The sequence below is a fragment of the Melanotaenia boesemani genome, chromosome 24 (genome assembly GCF_017639745.1).
Source record: "Melanotaenia boesemani isolate fMelBoe1 chromosome 24, fMelBoe1.pri, whole genome shotgun sequence".
NCBI lineage: Eukaryota > Metazoa > Chordata > Actinopteri > Atheriniformes > Melanotaeniidae > Melanotaenia > Melanotaenia boesemani.
In genome coordinates this window covers 21,051,512-21,066,506 of record NC_055705.1, presented here as the reverse complement: position 1 = coordinate 21,066,506, position 14,995 = coordinate 21,051,512, and the positions used below count along the sequence as shown (strand labels likewise).

Genomic DNA, 14,995 nt, shown 5'->3' with positions numbered 1-14,995 from the left:
GGCCTGTCGCGATAAGCAATAAGTCAATTAATTGAACGATAAGAAAATAAGAGCACGATAAGTTTGCTGGCCACGATAATTTTTATTAGTCCCCCCTTTACCATAAACTGTGTATGACAATAGGTTTCACCATGGAGTATTTCGACTCAACGCTCTGGTTTGTTGCGGAGTGATCTCTCTGGTGTCATACTTGACTGCAGCATGTTGCAGCACGAGCCGGTAAGCCGCATTTGTTTTGCAGGGCTGCCAACACGCAATGGCCGTGAGAGAAATAATAGATGCAAGCACCTCCTCTTTTATCATTTCGCTGCTCCCCACATGTAAGCAGAACACACACATTCTAGCTTACGACGTCAGTACAAAGCCCCCACTTCCTGTAATCCGCAGGCACATTACGCAAATAGAGTCAGCCTATATACTAGCGTATTTGACAAAATACACATTAAGAGCAATGCCGGCTAATCGAGAGGTTTGGGAGGATTCCCAGTGGGTCACATTACTTTTGGGCCGGTGTCCCGGCGTATGTGAAAAAGGCGCTTTTATTTATTTAGTTTATTGACCTTTACAAAAGGGGTACTTGCATTATTATGGCATATGTCATTATATTAGTTGAGAATGGTCTCAAAATGACACATTAGCGCTTTGCGCAATATTATCGTTTATCGCGATAATTTCTGAGAAAATTTATCCTACAGCTAAATTTGTTATCGTGACAGGTCTACCCATAAGTTCAGCAACTATAACAAACACTAACATTAAAACCTCTCTGTCTACAGGCAGCAACAAATGAGAATTTATAAACCAGAATCTGCCTTTGGATAAAAGCACTCTGTTGATTGACAGCTGGACTTCTCAATGTCAGATTTCTTTCTTCTTCCTCTAAGTTTTCCTCGGTTTTAACACATCATAACTAGGCCGAAGTGTATACATCAGCATGCCATGTGCTGTTTGCTGAAGGCGTGTCTTATTTCTGCAGTTTGGAGTATGAGCACACCAATTTTAAAACATGCTGAATGTTATCTTGCCACAAACCTACATCCGTTAAGGTCATTTTCGATTGCACTGCATTTTTCTGGTAAATGCATTAAAAAATTTCAATCAGTTGCTCGGTAAAGTTTTCCAAAGTACCACATTTTCAGCATTCTCTGTTTGGGCACACCAGTAAATAGTCTATTTCTGTCCCTCTTTTATCCACTTGACTGTGCTGGCACAGTATTTGTCTCTTGGTACTTCAATTTTTGGTATCTCCTCAGCTTTGTAGCCACAAGGTTCCTTTTTTAGAAGGTTTCTTCTCCATTTCAATGATTATATTTCCCTCTGTAGTGCTCTATCTTACTGGTTCTTTGTTCCTCTTTCTGTTTATCTGAATTGTAAACCATGGGGGAAGAGAATTGAGTCCATCTGTCCCCTCCATCGTAGCTCTTGCACCCTGCTGGGATAACATGGCAAATGCCCAGATTTGCTGTCTTCTGCCAAAAAGACAAGCATGCACATAGACATAGAAGTGTTCTGCATATGCAAATGAATCATTAATAAAGAGTATGAAGGTATTTCACACGTTAATGCTTTATGTCTGTAAATTTACATTTTCTTTTTGTATTAATGGTTATTTACTGATGCTGAAATACACGAGTCAAAGAAATTTTTCTTTGGTGTTTAGTGCATAAAGGGACTAAAATACTGCTCCAGTTAACTGAATGAAAAGGGTATTTTAAAAGAGGATTGCATGACTTGTCAAATAGGTTTTTGTGGCATTGGTTGCATTATATTTTTAATATTCCACATTTGCTTACAGATAAAAAATATATTCTTTGTCATTTTCTGTAAGCAAATTTAATATTAACTCATTTTACATTCTAACATTCACATTTCATCATATTTACAATCAACCCATGTCCTTTTTTTTGCAGTTATTCATTCTTACTATCATAAATTCCCAAATATTTAATTTATTTTGCTCTATTTTCTGCAGATGTTGTTACACATCACAGTCACTGCTGCTGCTCTAGTTTGTCTTTAATAGGGAGATTCAGAAAATTGGGTTTTGCATTCACAGAAAAGAAAGAGGAAACTAAAAAACCTTAAGTATTCAGCGTAAGCTTAGAAAACACCAGATCCTACATTTCCCATAATGCGGTATCATCAGTTTGTTTCTTTTGTGCTGTATTATGACTCATTATTATGGTATGTGGGGCAAAAATGCAATGAAATATGCATCCAAATAAATTTGTGAGGGTCCTTTTTTTTTCTCAGAAAAACCCTTTTATATCTAGACATCTATAAGGAATTTGCAGTCTGAGTCCCTCCACTAAAAAGTAGTCTGCACTTTTATGAGTACAATTAATAAACTTTGACTTCAAATATATTCAAAATTATATTTTAGTAGGAATTTATATAAATTAATAGAACATTATTTAATCCTGAAGTACTTCAATACACATTTTGTTTTTTGTTTTTTTCAATGACCTGAGTAATTTAGATTTCAGTCAACACTCGTGTTGGTATCTTTTATGAATGTCTGATATCAAGATAGAAGTGAGCTACTTGTTTGCTCTCAAATACTCGTGACAGATCTCATTCTCTGTCTTTCTCTCTCTGCAGGGAGGAGAAGGAATCCTGTAAAACCGAGGATCAGAAGTCATCGTCAGAGCTCGGCTATCTGCAGGCTTTAGATAGTCAAGGTGTCCCTCTATGTCTCTCTTGCCAGCAGGGCTGCCCTACCACCGGTGGGGCGTGGGATACTCGATTCTGCAGCCACAAGTAGAGTATAGCTTCTCGACATACAGTGTAGGGAAATGGAAAGGATACTTTCTGCAAATTCACATCTGCTGTAGGAAGAAATAACATTTTTCTTTGTGTGAAATTAAGAACTAGAACCAGACACTTCCATGTAATATCCCCCACAGATGCCAGGAGGATTTCCAGTTGCGCTCTAGCCAGACGTACATGCGCTCACGAGTGCTGGAGGCGGAGAAAGGTGTCTGTCAGCACTGTGGCCTCCACGTCCATGACTTGTTCCTGAAGGTCCGAGACGCTCCACCCTCCCAGCGAAAGGAGATGCTGGAGAACACCTGGCTCGCTCAGCTATCGCTCAAACAGGTTAGACGCAGCGTACGACGCTGTGATCTGAAGTGTGTCAGTGCAACAAGCCTGTTTGCCTGGATAGCTGGAACATCCTATTATATATCTATTCTGGTTATAAAGTGGCTGATATGAAGAGAATCATTCATCAGTATCTCTTTTTCTTTAGCAAAACAAGTAGGTGTATTTATCATAGAAATAATATTCGTTCATTCACCGGCTTCTGATACACAGTTAAACATTAAAAACAGTAACTCTGATGGGAAATTTCCTGTTAAAGTTGACTGAACAGCCATAACACCGATTTCACTCGTGTTTAGCTTGTAATGTTAACTATCACAGGTTAGCTTGCTGGCATGGCTAAACTAAGACGTCATGCTGTTTTATCTTGGATCAAAATACTCTAGAGCTACACACCTGTTATTTAAAATCATTATGCACTGCTGTGAGAAATATTATTTTACTGGTGACTATAGAAGAAGTCACTGACAAAGGGAGGAACAAACAAAGTACTTTCTTGCTAGCATGCTAGCATTAGATGCTAGCAAGGTCCTAGATTTTGGTATATAGCACAAAGTCAGATAGATAGATAGATAGATAGATAGATAGATAGATAGATAGATAGATAGATAGATAGATAGATAGATAGATCGAAATGACAAAAGGTTGCATGAAGGTGTGGTTATTTGTGTTTTTATGTACATTTCACCACTGTAAGCCAACTGGTTAGACATGTGTCTTTAAGGCAGGGCTGCTTAAAGTCCAAATTTTAGTTTGCATGTTAATGGGGCTGCAAATCAATCAATAATTTCCATAATTATGCTGTAAAATTATTTAGATGTGACATTTTTTGAGTATTGAAGTATATTGAAGTATTGATGTTTGGTTGAGTTCACAAACTATTGATCGAATAACTCCTAAAAGAATATACACTTGCTTTCACATACAATTTCTACATCTATACATATGCATATTTACATAAGTTACAAATATATATCCAGACCTTTGACCTTAAGCACAAACTGTTTGCAGATTGTTGAGGAATCCCTTGAGAACTCTTGTTTTAGAGATTCAGATTAACTAAATTTACTGTTGTCTTCACTATATTTAAAGTTTGGTAAAACTTTATTTGATTTTTGCTCTTTACATTAGCTGATTCAAACTTTTAGATGTGAGTTAGGTAAATGATAAAGGAATGATCATGTTTTCTTTGTGCTTTTGTGTACGTTTAACAATACAAACAGCCTCTCCATCCCACACGCCTACGCACATATGCACACAAACATACACAAACACACACACAAGTGTAGGTTGATCTACGCTCTGAGGGGCCAGCTCCCAGTAAATGGATTGCTGGGCACATTGATTTTTTTTTTCTCAGTGCCAAGCCTCGACCAGTAAGCCTGTTTGATTTGGTTGGCTGTTATCCTGCAAAGCCAGCCCCCCCATCACACAAACACATACACACCTCTTCCCAGTACCGCCGGCAGCAGCATCAGCACCGATCGATGCGTTGAGCTTTAGAGGAAACAAACTCAGCCACATGATAAGACGCCGCAGTGGTGGAGAAGCCTGGAGATTATAGGCTCATTCTTTAGTTCATACTGGGCGTTCTGGTGTGTGTACGTATGTTCCTAGGTGTGTGTACATGAGTATACAGGTCTTTTTGGTCTCTTTTGGTGTGTGAAAATATGTGTTTGTTAAAGTCTTCAGATGACTGTCAGCAGAGTTTTGGTGTGTGCATAGCATGCAGTCGTGGGGTCAAGTGCAGGAAGGTGCAGTATTCTGGCACAAAAGCAGATTTAATTGACTGAAATGTGTAATACTGAGTGTGTGTAAGATGTGAACTCTGCCTCTGTTACCAGGCTTGTTCTTTAAATCTGTTAGGATCAATTCCAGTTCGCTGCTATAATGTTGGCAGAGTACTTCTCAAAGCAAGAGAATAGATTTTTGGGTGATGATTCTCTTTTTCTGGTTTTAATTCTCTCAATCATCTTCGGTTCTCCACTGGCTTTCACTCTGCTCCCTCTTTCTTTTCTTAGTTTTACATGATTGAAATAAAGGAAAGTTCACATGCACACTGAAGATCCGTTTATGCTCTACGCAGAAGACATTTATGAAGCATGTTGTCCATCTTCTGCAGCATTTACATGCGTAAATTGGTTTGTTTTCAGGGTATGGATGCATACCCTGACAAAGCAAACAGAGCAGTACTGCCGGTGAGCATGAGGACCGTGTTAAGCAGTATAGCTGGCATGCGACCCACGAAAGGGACAAAGAAGAAGATGCAGCGTTGTATTTCATGGCCGTACATTATCGTGATCTCATCAACCATCGCCATGTTTACTGTTGTCTGAAATGACCGTCTGAGTTTGGAGGTGAGCTCCGCACTGCCCTCTGGTGGATATATTACCTAACAACCATACCAACATAAAGGTTTTAGTGTTAGTTTTTTTTGGTTTCTTTCTAAATTAAGGTATTTATCAGGTGCATAATTCGAAACATCAGAATAAGCACTGTATAATAAAAACTCAACAAGATACAATTTTTAAAAACTGTATCAGGAGGAAACATGAACAGCCATTAACAAATCAAAACACAACAGCCCATAAAATAGCAGCCTTACGTAAAAAAAATGTGTGCAATGCAGCTTCTGAGATAGTGTGCTAGGTAAAAATCAACATAACCAACACATGAACATAACATGAATCCATTCAAGAGACAATTTACAGTCCTTGGCAGCCAGGAGTCTAAAAGAACTCAATCATGAACAACCCAATAAACATTTTGTTTGAAACTCTAAAGCCCCACTTACAAAAAAGTTGGGTAGTTGTGTGAAATGTAAATAAAAAGAATAAAAGGATGTGCAAAAGTTTAATAAATCCATATTTTTTCTTAATAGAACATCAACAACATATCAGATGTTAAGACTGAGACGTTTGACCATTTTATGGAAAACGTGAGCTTGTTTAAATCTGATGGCAGGAATACGTCTGTAAAAAGTTGGAACAGGAGCAACAAAAGGCTGCAAAAGTAACTGACACAAATAACAGAGCAAGCATTGCAGTATTTCCAAGCGGCAACCTCTGGCGGTAAAATGTGAAGCCTATGGGAAAGTGCAAAAAAATGCAGTTCACCCCTCGTCCACTAGGGGCTCCAAAACAGAACAAATCCCCATAGACTCCCATGTTAAAAAGACCAACTTCACAGCAGAAATAAACATGTTTAAAGCCTGGTACAAAAATCCATTTTAGGATTAATAGATCAAGTTTACCTTTATGACAACTGTAAGGGGGGTGAATTTTTTTTCTAACTCATCGGTTTGGATGTTATTTAATCTTGAAATTCGGCATAATTAGGGGCGTGTCCTTTTGATTGACAGGTATCCAATATCAGCGACAGGAAGGGAGAGTGCAGCACAACCGCGGTTTTTAGCCGACTAACAGCACGCCTTAGCTTTAGCCTGCCTACCTAAGTTAGCTGGTTAGCTACCGTTAGCTCGGTTAGCTCTTAGCTACAGGCAGCTCGCAGTTTGATGGGTGTCAATCATCCACCCCCACCTTCACAGTCCCCCTCTCAGCTCCACCGCTTTGCCCATTTTTGGATTTTCCGGGAATGACGACACGCGTGACGCTCTCAAGAGGGCACAATGAGCTTTACAAGCTCTACAAAAACCTACGGGTGACGTCACGGAGGCTGCGTCCATCTCTTTGGGTACAGTGGTCCCTCGCTAAAACGCGGTTCAGCTTTCGCAGCCTCGCTGTTTTGCAAATTTTGTTTTTGTGCAATTTTGTATGCTTTTTTTTTTTTTCTTTCTTTTTTTTTCAGCGCTTTGTGTTCTGCATCCTGCGGTTTCTTTCTATAACACTGGACTTATTTTTCTACAAAGGTTTTAAGGGCACGAACGGTGTTTAAACAAAAGAGAAAAGTGTGAAAATGTTAATGCCTGTCTGAGAAAAGTGTATAAAGTGTGTAGTGAGGGGTTTTACAACCTAAATCATCTATAATAATTATAAAAAATAAAGCTGGGTTTTTTTAGAGTGTAACTCCCGCGATAGACGAGTGACCACTGTATTTCACAGTTAAGTTAACTGCCTACAGTTAGTATCATGACTGTATAAAAGGAGCATTTCAGAGAGTTTCTCAGATGGAAAGGGGCTGAGGTTCACACAGAATATGATATACTCTGTGTTCTTAAATGACTAAGCTGAGGAATAAAATCATATTTTAATATTTTTGTTGCTTTTTGTGATTTGATATGAATGGAAGTGGTTGTGCTACATTAGCATTTTGATGATGATTATTATATTGCATTGTGATTACACTTTTGATTCACAACCCTAAAACATACATAGGAAAAGTTCTGGTGTTTAGGATGTTTGCCTAGTTCAGGAATAGGTACGTTTGGCCCTTGACAGCCGCAGTTATGCATGTTTTAGATAATTTCCTGTTTCAACAAACAGAATTCAAATAAATGAGTCACTGAGCTGAACTTGATGAACTGGATCAATTTAGTTTGAATCGGGTGATTTAGAGCAGGAAAACATCTAAAACCTGCTGTGTCCCCGGCCTAGTTAAACACTAGCTATTGCTCAAAGAGCACCAACTCTCCTCCGTCGTTTCATCTACCAACCTATCTGTGTCTGGCAAAGATTCTTGTAATTCTTTTTCATTTGTTTTGCCACATAAATTTCTATCCAAGACAATTCATAAAAAATAAAAATGACAATCAGTTATTAAATTATAAAACAAGACTGAGTTAGTTTTTTATCAACAAAAATACATTTTAAACCTAAGTTAAATCTAATTCTGTTGCACTGAGCTCTAGTGCAGCATAACTTGAAACTATTATTGAAAATGTTATCAAGAATTAACTTTAAACTTGCTCTTTGACGTTTAGCTCATAAAAATTGCTGCCTTCTGCAAGAATCGTGTTTCTTGGGAGAAAGTTAAGGGATCAAACTCAACCTAATTGAGTTTTATGATGCTGCTGGGTTTCTCTCAAGATAGAGATTAAGTAAGGACACTGTGATGGAGCTGAGCAGGAAGACTGGACCAACTGTCAAGCTTGGCATGAAAGAAATGCAGCTGTGCTTCCAATGCTCTAACCCCTGGTGGCTTTAAGATTTTATGCCACTGGATGCTTTCAGAGGGTAGAGGAGGTCCTGTTTGGCCCACATAGCTCTGGTGTTTGCTCAGCTGTCAGTCATGGTAAGATATTAATAACTACTCAATTTTGATTTATATCAATAAAGTTGGATTTACTAAATGGATTTTTTTTTCTATTTAATTAGTAATTTGGATTTGATCCATTTAAATCTGATTTTAATCACTTCTTTAAACATATTTATTTAAAAATAAGGTTTAAATCTTTGTTGGTGCATCCCAAACTTAGATTTTACTACTGTAGCAGTGGTCATGGTAACACGAGACCTAACAATAAAAACGTATTGATGCTTTGCTAATAAGGTACAAAGCTAACGTAGTTACAATGACAATAATAATGTTAATATAACCAAATATATCTTTGCATGAGTGCATGCTAACGTGTTAATTATAATATGGTTTATTTAAAGAATTTTGGACTCACTAGCCTAGCTTCAAGTGTTAGCTAAACTTATACTGGTTCATACAGTGTCGTCGTCCTCATGTTTGCACCCCAAAATAAAAAGTTTATCTTTTTGTTTTCTTTCTTTGTGTTCCTGTTCGGTTACCTTCTTAGTCTCCAGTCTGCTTTTGGCATATCTTAAAGTTGAACTTTTTTTTATAACAATTGCAAAAACAATGGAAAAAAGCAGCTAAAACATTGACATGATGGACCATTCTGGATACTGTCAACATGATATTGTTGCCGCTGCAGGAGTTGTAATTGTCTACTCACGGCTAGCAGGTTTGAAGCGCTAACGTTAAGAGACCCAACACTCTGTCACTACTGTGTACCTTAATTCTTGCACATGTGCATTATAGCTTAGCTATGATGCTAAAGTGATTACTACTTAGCCTTAAACGTAACTAAAGCTATTAAGTTTAGTTAAATTTATACCTATTTACTTAGCTAAAAAATGATAACTTAGCTATAGCTATTAGCTTAACTTAGTTTAGCCTATCCCTTTAGATGCAGCCACGTAGCCTTGTTAAAATTATAGCTATTAACTTAGTTATAGCTGTTTAGCTTGCCTAAATAACTTGAATAACCCTGAGGACCCATGTTCAAGTCCCTAGACTGGCCATGGAGGAGAACAGTGGGCCCCTGAGGAATTCCCTTAAACCCCTAAACTGGTTCTGGGTGCAAAAACATGGCCTCCTACTTCTTTCTGTAAATGAAACGCAGAGGATAATTTCACAATTCACATTAATTAAATATATAGTAAATAATTTTTAAATAGTTTAACTAAATAGCTATAACTTAGCTGTAGTTATTTAGCTAAGCCAGTTAGCTTTTACTCAGCTATAACTATTTTATGTTTTTATTTTTCAATATACATCTATTTTCATTACAGTTCCCTGAAAACTCCTTGTTCCTAACAAAAAAAATTTAAAGGTAGCATAATCATGACATAAAATATATTCTCTTTCTCTCTGTCTCTCTCTCTCTCTCGCTCTCTCACTATATATATATATATATTATATATTTATATATTATTTATTTATTTTTTGACAACTAATAGAAAGTTCAAATCAGAAGGTTGTGATTGCTAAATTAGTTTGAGTTCTCTATTGAGATCACAGTGATAACACTATTATTTTTTTCCATAATAGTTGTGTAGTGAAAATCTTAGATTTTTTGTTGCTCCCACATTCATCACCCAGACTCAGTTCTATTGGTTTGTGCAGAATTTGCATGTTCCTCCCCATCCTTTTCACTTTGTCTTGAATATCCATGTTAGATTAATTAGTTATTTGAAATTGCCTGTCTGCATTTCCCCTATGATGGACTGGTGCATGTACCACGTGTATACTGCTTATGATAATGAGTCCCTGGCTCTGACATCACTCTCCCTAGAAAATAGCACATCTCCAAAGTTGTTCAACTTTATTTAATGATTGAGTTTCTCTTTGGCATTAAGTAAACTCTTCTGCTAACTCTGCTTTAAAAGTGTAATATGTACCTTCCCCCCAAAAAAGTCACAAAAAGTTAAGTAATTTAGGAGAATGTGTTTTACTGTAGCATGTTATTCCCTGTGGTATTTTTAACCTAATTTCTGTTCTTCATCAGGCAGACTTGCAAGCACTCTCCGATTAAGTTTCCCTACAGCTGCCCATTATCTAGGTCATTTAGGTGATTTATTTGTCTGTACCTGAAGCCCTGAATAGTGATAGATAATGGAAGGTCACAGTTCACTGTCATTGATTGCACCTGGTCTTATCCTCACAATCACACAGGCTTACATTACTCTCAACTTTTTAAGCCTTAATAAGAGGCTGTTTTTCTGCAGTTTTTCTTTCAATATTTTTTGGATTTTGCCAATTATATGCTTTTCTGTTATGTCTTTCTCTTTTTTTAATGGGCAAAAGTGTTCCTGCAGTGCAGAGATTTGTTTAATAGGAATGATTTGTGCATCTGTGTGTGCTGTACCATAATAATTTGGGTCACTGCTGTACTTTCGCTTTAATAAAGACATCAAATCAGTTTTTAAAAAATTGCCTTTAGCATAGATGGATGGTTTGGGGAAGCAGAGCAATCACAGCTTGTTTTGGGGAATTTAGAGTGCGTGGCAACATCTGAGGGTAGTCTGTACTGAGACACTCATGATTGCCTTTCGGATATGTTTTCAGCTGAATGAGATGATCCGAGCGCCGGTCGAGGGAGATTTCTGGCAGGTCGACCACATCCGGCCGGTGTACAGCGGAGGAGGACAGTGCTCTCTGGACAACCTGCAGACGCTCTGCACAGTCTGCCACAAAACCGTACGTGCACACTCCGCACCGCTGCACCTGTAACAACCACAACAACAGCTTTTAAAGCCAAAAGGGCTTCAAGGGGCAAAAGCAATTTGTCTGACATTTAAGGTGCACGCAGGATGGACCTCTCTGTTATCCTCCAGTAAAAAGAAGGTGTCATCACTCATGTTGAGCATCACATATAGTGGCAGTAATGCGATACATGGTCAAACACATTGATCAAAAGTCATATCATCCCCCTCAAAGCTATTTATTCTTTGTAATAGCATCACATGATGTGGCTGTTTGACACGTTGATATATAGCATTTGTTGAAAAAGGCTGTAAATCTGTCTCAGAAAACATTTTAGAGAGAGAACTGACTGAGAGCAGAGGGTTGAAAATGAAACACAGCTTTCATTGTAAGCTAAAATGCGCTTTGCCTTCACGCTTGAAAGCTTTTTAGTCCGAGTGGGTGTCAGTTCAGAAGGATATGCTTCATATGTAGACGAACATAAACTGATGTGGAGAACTGGGCCCCCTGATAAGGGGATCCTCTCACTGTTTATACCGCCGCTCAGACACTTTAATCTAGAGATGCTCAATATATTGATCTCACTTTTCAGCTCTGGCTGCAGATTTAACCTCTTGCATCATGTTCTATTTTCCCTCCACAGCGGACGGCTCAGCAAGCCAAAGAACGAAGCCAGATGAGGAAGAGCGCAGCAGCCTCCAAGGTTGCATCAGACATCAGCAGGTTCTTCATCAAGAAATGAAAAGAACTAAAATAGAGTAGGTACATGTTTGAATTTTTTTTTTTTCAGCCTCATTTTCCACTGACATCATGAGTATCTCGCCAGTCGTCGTACGAGTTGAAGAGATTTTATTGACTTCATCAAATGCAAATTCAGCCAACTTCTTTCTTGTCCCTGAACCGTCATGAGTGCGCCAAGTTTGATTTATGATAGCCCCCCTGATTCTTTTTTCTTGCTTGAGGCTGAAGTAGAGCAGGTTGTTTGGAGGGATGCAGCTATTTTAAGATTGTGCAAACTTAGTAGAAAAAGAGCAGGTGAGATGAATTAAGATGGTGCAGCAGAAAACACAACCAGGTGTCCTCATTGGTGCCTCCAACATCATGAAAGCTTGTGAATCTTTTTTCTGATTGCTTTGTAGAGAAATAAAAAACTGTTTTCATCTTTTCTTTGTTGATTTAATTCTATTTCTTTTGTGCTTTAATCATAGTTTTGGGTGTAAATTGACCAAAATGTTGGGTGTTCTGACACTTTATCTCCTCGGGTTAGGAACATCATTGTCTGTGTCCACGCATCTACATCCTCTTCAGCTATGCTTGATGATCTGAGCAGAGATAAAGTGTACAGGCTATGTTTAGAGAGACGGAGAGCAGAGTTACTATGGAAACAAGGCTTCAGGTTCAGCCATGTCGGGAATATTGAATCTGTTATTTTGCGAGTTACACAATGAGCCAGACATCAGAAACTCCAATCAATATCAGCAGGCTTCTGTGAAAATGAGGCCATCACATTCCTCCGCAGCACAATTTTACTTCCCTTCTTCGCACCAAGGTTCCATCATTGACTCCGCAGATGTCGCCGTGTCACAATTTGTCTGTCTGTCAGCCGTGTCAAACTCCTAACTCAGCAGATTCTGCCATCGCTGAAAAGTTTCACATTTTTCTGACAGCCCTAACTTCTCGCAGCCTATCAGAGCGCTCCGTGGAATCCACGACGTCAAACTCTCTTGGAGCCCGTGTGGGTGCACGCGTAGGCGTGTGTGTATTTCCCCTACGGCTGCTCCAGGTCTCCACTTAATAAGACCGTTGTTCCTATCCTGTCCAAACCGACAAGCTTTGTGAGTAATGAACATCTCCCAGGCAGCCTTCCAACAACAGCAGGTTTCGGTGTCAGTCCCTGTCAGCAGCCAATGACTCTGATCTACTGTTTTATTACACCCAAAAGGTGTGTGTGTGTGCGGCTGAGAGGAAGTAGTGCAAAAGGAAAGTAGTGAGAAAGTGTCTCTTGAGTTTGTGTTATATGGATAAAATGTGTGTTTGAGAGAGGAGAAGTGTACATTGGAGGAGTGAGGAGGTGGAGTGTGTTTGTGAACGGAAGCCATAATGAGGCAGCGCCCCGATGAAGACGTCTCGTGTTTCTCCCAGAAGGTCTGCTGGGTAAAGAGCAGTGCTGCGCCGCTCACTGTTTGCGTAGGAAAACAGCCCAGAGGAAACACCCCCCCCTCCCCGCCGATGGCGAACGTAATAAAGATGGACTCAAACATCGGATGGCCGCGGAGGATTGCATGTTTGCTCTCCAACACACCTCTCCCTCCTCGCTTTATAAAGTTTGCATCAAAGCCAGCTCACTTTCCTTGTCGAGTGAAATCAACACCACAGCTGCAGAGACGATTCTGCACTTTACGTGGCAACGACACATTACAACAAACGTCACAGGCGCTAAAATTAGCCATGCAAACATCTGGTAGAAATAGTTGAATGTATAATTACAAAGAAAGCAAAAAGCATTGTGACGAAGACGTAAGCAGCAGGAAACATTCAAGAAAAACATCATCATGTGAAGAAAATAAAGTTCACAGGGAACAGTAAAAGAAAAAGTTAGTTTCAAGCCAGCCCTCGATTTTATTATGTATCCCTGGGAAAACTTTATTCTTAGCCTTCAGGAATAGTTCTCCTGGCTTCCTGAAGGACTTCCCAAAGCTCTTCTTTGGATGTTTCTGCCTTTTGTTCTGTTCTCTGTCCAGATGATCCCACACTGCTTCAGGACTGTTGAGGTCCAGGTTCTGGGGAGGATCCATCCCTCCACCAGACCTGTTACCTCTGATCTTCAGTCCAGTTCTTTGTGACATACCTCAACCTTTTATCCCTGCTTCCCTTCCTTAAGAATGGCTTCTTGACAGCAACGTTACCATGGAGACCATTTCTGAGGAGCCTGCAGTAAATGCACCATCTGAAGGTCCAGATGCATCTTTTAGGTCCTGTGTCAGGTCTTTGCTGGATTTCTAAAAGACAAGGTTAGGGGTTTTAGGCCTTGCACTTCTTCTTTTGTGCTCCATTTGTACCAGTTTCCTGAAAGTGTTTAAAGACATGCACTATATCATGCTAAGAAATATCAACCTTTCTTTAAAAATAATTTTGTTGATGCAAAAATACTATTTTATGTCCATTAATCCTTTTATTACCAACCCTACAGATCGCCATAGCAGCAAGAGGTTCCAGCTATTCTTACTGGGGTCCTGTAAAATAATAATAAAAACAAATAATCATCCAAAACAACAAAGTAATGTAAATACTTATAATGATAATGCAAAAGCCTTAAAACCCTTAAAACTCCAGGCCATTTTTTTCTTTTTACTATCAACAGTGACCAAGCCTTTTCTCATCTGCACATCATTGTCTTAAGTCTTGGCTTTCAGGAGAAAAATATTAGAAACAAACACACAACCGAAACTATTTCCATGTTTCCACTTTTTCCTCATTTCCAGTTATTCCTGCTACTATTTACCTGCTATCCTCACTAAACCAACTCCAGCTCAGCTGCTTTGTGGCGCCACCGTGCACCAGAAACGTCTTCTTGGCTTTATTCCAGCCATAGTAGAGCATTATTTTTCTTCTTTTCAGACAAACATTGAACTTTCTGCTCACTGGTTGATCGTTGGCTGCTCCTAATTGGACGTTGCCGTCAATTTAAGCTCTCTGATTAGTGGAAAATTAGACAGGAAGTAAATTTACCGGGATTATCAGGTCTAAATAGAGGTCCCTTAGCAACATAGTAGTGATAGGGATCTTTTTATGATGAAAATGTGATGAATAATGGTGTAATCATGGATCATTGTGGATTTATCATATAGAATCTCTGAATAAACACTACAGTTTGTGGCTGTAAACCTCCTGAATGGGATATAAATGCCTGGACAACTTCCATAGATCATCTAAAGGGTAACTATCCATCACAATCAACTGAGTGTGTAACTCACAGAGTTACACACTACCGTTCCTGAGA

General features: G+C 39.0%; 1 protein-coding gene across 2 annotated transcripts in view; it reads left to right on the top strand.

Moving 5' to 3' along the window:
• Positions 1-12,158, top strand: part of zranb3 (zinc finger, RAN-binding domain containing 3) — a 119,693-nt gene extending 107,535 nt beyond the window's left edge. The window contains exons 19-22 of one of the 2 annotated variants that reach the window (XM_041978486.1): positions 2,602-2,760; positions 2,907-3,099; positions 10,858-10,989; positions 11,639-12,158. In XM_041978486.1, the coding sequence (XP_041834420.1) occupies positions 2,602-2,760; positions 2,907-3,099; positions 10,858-10,989; positions 11,639-11,737 (583 nt within the window). In that variant the 3' untranslated portion in view covers positions 11,738-12,158. Of the gene's footprint in view, positions 1-2,601; positions 2,788-2,906; positions 3,100-10,857; positions 10,990-11,638 lie in introns of those variants that run through there. The other variant, XM_041978487.1, reaches the window with a different exon arrangement.
• The last annotated feature ends 2,837 nt before the right edge of the window (positions 12,159-14,995 follow it).